The sequence below is a fragment of the Nematolebias whitei genome, chromosome 16 (genome assembly GCF_014905685.2).
Source record: "Nematolebias whitei isolate Nwh7 chromosome 16, NemWhi1, whole genome shotgun sequence".
In the NCBI taxonomy this organism is placed as follows: domain Eukaryota; kingdom Metazoa; phylum Chordata; class Actinopteri; order Cyprinodontiformes; family Rivulidae; genus Nematolebias; species Nematolebias whitei.
The window spans coordinates 10,076,655-10,079,399 of NC_056513.1; the positions used below are offsets into that span (position 1 = coordinate 10,076,655).

The 2,745-nt window shown below is 42.8% G+C and overlaps 1 protein-coding gene across 1 annotated transcript in view; it reads right to left on the bottom strand.

Moving 5' to 3' along the window:
* Window positions 1-1,361: 1,361 nt before the first annotated feature.
* Window positions 1,362-2,745, bottom strand: part of gemin6 (gem (nuclear organelle) associated protein 6) — a 1,854-nt gene continuing 470 nt past the window's right edge. Inside the window, exon 2 of the mRNA XM_037690153.1 lies at window positions 1,362-1,808. Coding sequence (XP_037546081.1) covers window positions 1,394-1,808 — 415 coding nt within the window. The 3' untranslated portion in view covers window positions 1,362-1,393. The remainder of the gene's footprint in view (window positions 1,809-2,745) is intronic.

Genomic DNA, 2,745 nt, shown 5'->3' on the forward strand with positions numbered 1-2,745 from the left:
GCCCACATCAAAACTGGTGTAAAATCTGAGGTTTAACTCCACCCATATAAAAGTTGGTGTCAAGTCTGAGGTCTAGCTCCACCCACATCAAAATTGGTGGTCTAAGGTCTATCTCCGGCCACATCAAAACTGGTGTAAAGTCTGAGGTCTAACTCCACCCACATCAAAATTGGTGGTCTGAGGTCTAGCTCCGCCCACTTCAAGCTGCAAGTTTTTATTAAATTTTAGTCTCTGTGTACTAAGAGGAGCCTGAAATAGTTTGCATTTCTTAATCGGTTTATCAAAATGTGTGTAAAACAAAGTAGCTGACTTTCTTGACTTTAGGCCACGCCTCCTTACAATACAACTTTATTTATAAAGCACTTTAAAAACAACACCATTGGCCAAAATGCTGTAGATACAAGCAAGCATAGAAACCATAAAATCAACTGCTACTGTAAAAGTAATGAACTAACAAAATTACAAAAGTAAACAATAAAAAAAACAAAAAAACTTTTTAAACAGTAAAACTAACAAGCTTCAAGCAGAGTTAAAAGCCAGAGAGGAAAAAACAGTGTTTTCAGAGATTTAAAAACAGGAAGTGATGATGGTTAAAGGCAGCTCGTTCCATAGTTTAGAGGCAGCTACTGAAAACGCTCGGCCACTTCTCAGCCTCCTGTTAAGACTTTAGAACGACCAACAGCAGCTGATCTGCTGACCTGAGAGAGCGTGAGGGAACGTACAGCTGGAGCAGGTCGGACAGATACTGTGGAGCGAGACCATGAAGACGTTTGAAAACAAATAACAGAACCCAGCAAAGTTCAGTCAGGTCATCTGGACAGTTTCTTTTGTCAAGACATTTCGTCCTTCATCCAAAGGACTTCATCAATCCAAGGAGCCACAAACTGAGTACCACAAGTCCCACACAGTGGACCAACCAGTTTGCTGGTCATAAGATGGCTCCTGGAAACCATCATCATGCTTTCAGTGCAATGAAGGCATCAATTAAAATCTCAAAATGAATAATTAGAAATGGTTTGACTGTGGCCAGTTGTCTCAGTTGATAAAAGCTGGACTTGATCACTGATTTAATCTGTGAATCTAGTTTAAAATCCTTGTCCTGTCTCAAACGCAGGTTAGTTGCTGTCTCAGTCAGATGTTGTGTTAAAAGACCCAGATCAGCATGGACTTTGGAACCACCACTGGTTGTCAGAAGAAACATTTTGCCAGATCAAGACCAGTAGGGACTGAACTGGGTCCCTCGATCTGGGCTGTTCCCACAAAATTCAGAAGACGATCAATAAATCGGATCATATTCACAGATTTAGGATGCTTTTATTCTGAAAGAAACAAAATAAACTGATGAGCCGTTTTCAGGGACTTGAACTGGACTAACACATGTCCGTGACCTGGATCAGTTAGGATCCAAGTCCAGACTGGTCTCAGTGACTTGGCCTTCAGTTTGATCTGGATCAGCCTCTAGGTGAACCTGGATCAGTTTCTGGATGCGGTCCAGGATGATCTGGTTGGAACTGCAGCAGTCCTCGGGTCTGTATGGAGCTGCGATGGTTAGAACCCCTGCCACCCTTAGCTTGTCCCGGTCCTCATCCACAGGAAGACGGTTTTTTTCAAGCCACTGGTGGACCCTGGCCCTCCTCCGTCTCAGTTCCTCAGGGTCCAGGATGGGGGTCGTCAGGGGATGGAAGAAGGAACGAAGGCGGTCTGCGGTCTCTGAATCCGGCTCCTGCAGAACTTCTACGTCTTTGACAGCGTGACCCATCAGAACTCGCACCGAGGCCCGGTCCTCGCTGAAGTTCACCAGAACCACACTGTGAAGACAAAACCAGATCCAAATCAGTCGGAACCAGAACCAGCTCTCCATTTTAGCAGCATGTTTGTAGAACTTTGGTTCTGATAGCCAAACCAAGCTGTTTGAGAGCAACTAGCCAGAACAATTGTCTGAGACAGGAAGTTAGTGGGCGTGGCTTCTCAGTAAAACTGAAAATAAATAGGACTTCCTGTTGAAAGGAAAACCTCCAACTGATCTGAAAATGTTCAAACTGATTATTAAGAGTGAAGACTTGTAAAGTCCACGTTCTGTCCTTGGCTTGACCTTCTGAAGAACGTGAGCAGAAACCAAATGTTTACATACACCAGACTTGAATAAACAACAAACAAAAACAAATCTAACGTTCCAGTTTGAACTTCCAAATTCCTTTTATTTGCTGAAATAACGAGACGGAAAATTTGAGTGTTTGCTGCAGCCGGGCCATCGGTTCTGTGACAGTGAAGCCCACAGGTGTCCAATTAAAAAAATTTAAATCGGGTACTTTTAGTGTAAACTACATTTGAAATGAATAAAAGTAGTTGGGTCATTCTTCTTCTCAAAGAATTACTGGAAAATATTTTCACAGTATTTTGTAAAAATGCAATTTCAAATGTGTATATTTAAAAACATTTAAATGAATTTATGAATCTTGTGCAAATTAAACAAAGTTCATGCTAACCTTTTGAGACCGAGAAGTCTTCATACTTCGATCTCAACTAGTTTAATCCACTTGAAGATCAGTACTGGAGGGTTTTACCTGGACCTGACTCTGTGGGGTCTGAGGGTTTTATCTGGACCTGACTCTGTGGAGTCTGGAGGGTTTTACCTGGACCAGTCTGTGGAGTCTGGAGGGTTTTACCTGGACCTGACTGTGGGTCTTTAGGGTTTTACCTGGACCTGACTCTGTGGAGTCTGGAGGGTTTTACCTGGACCAGACT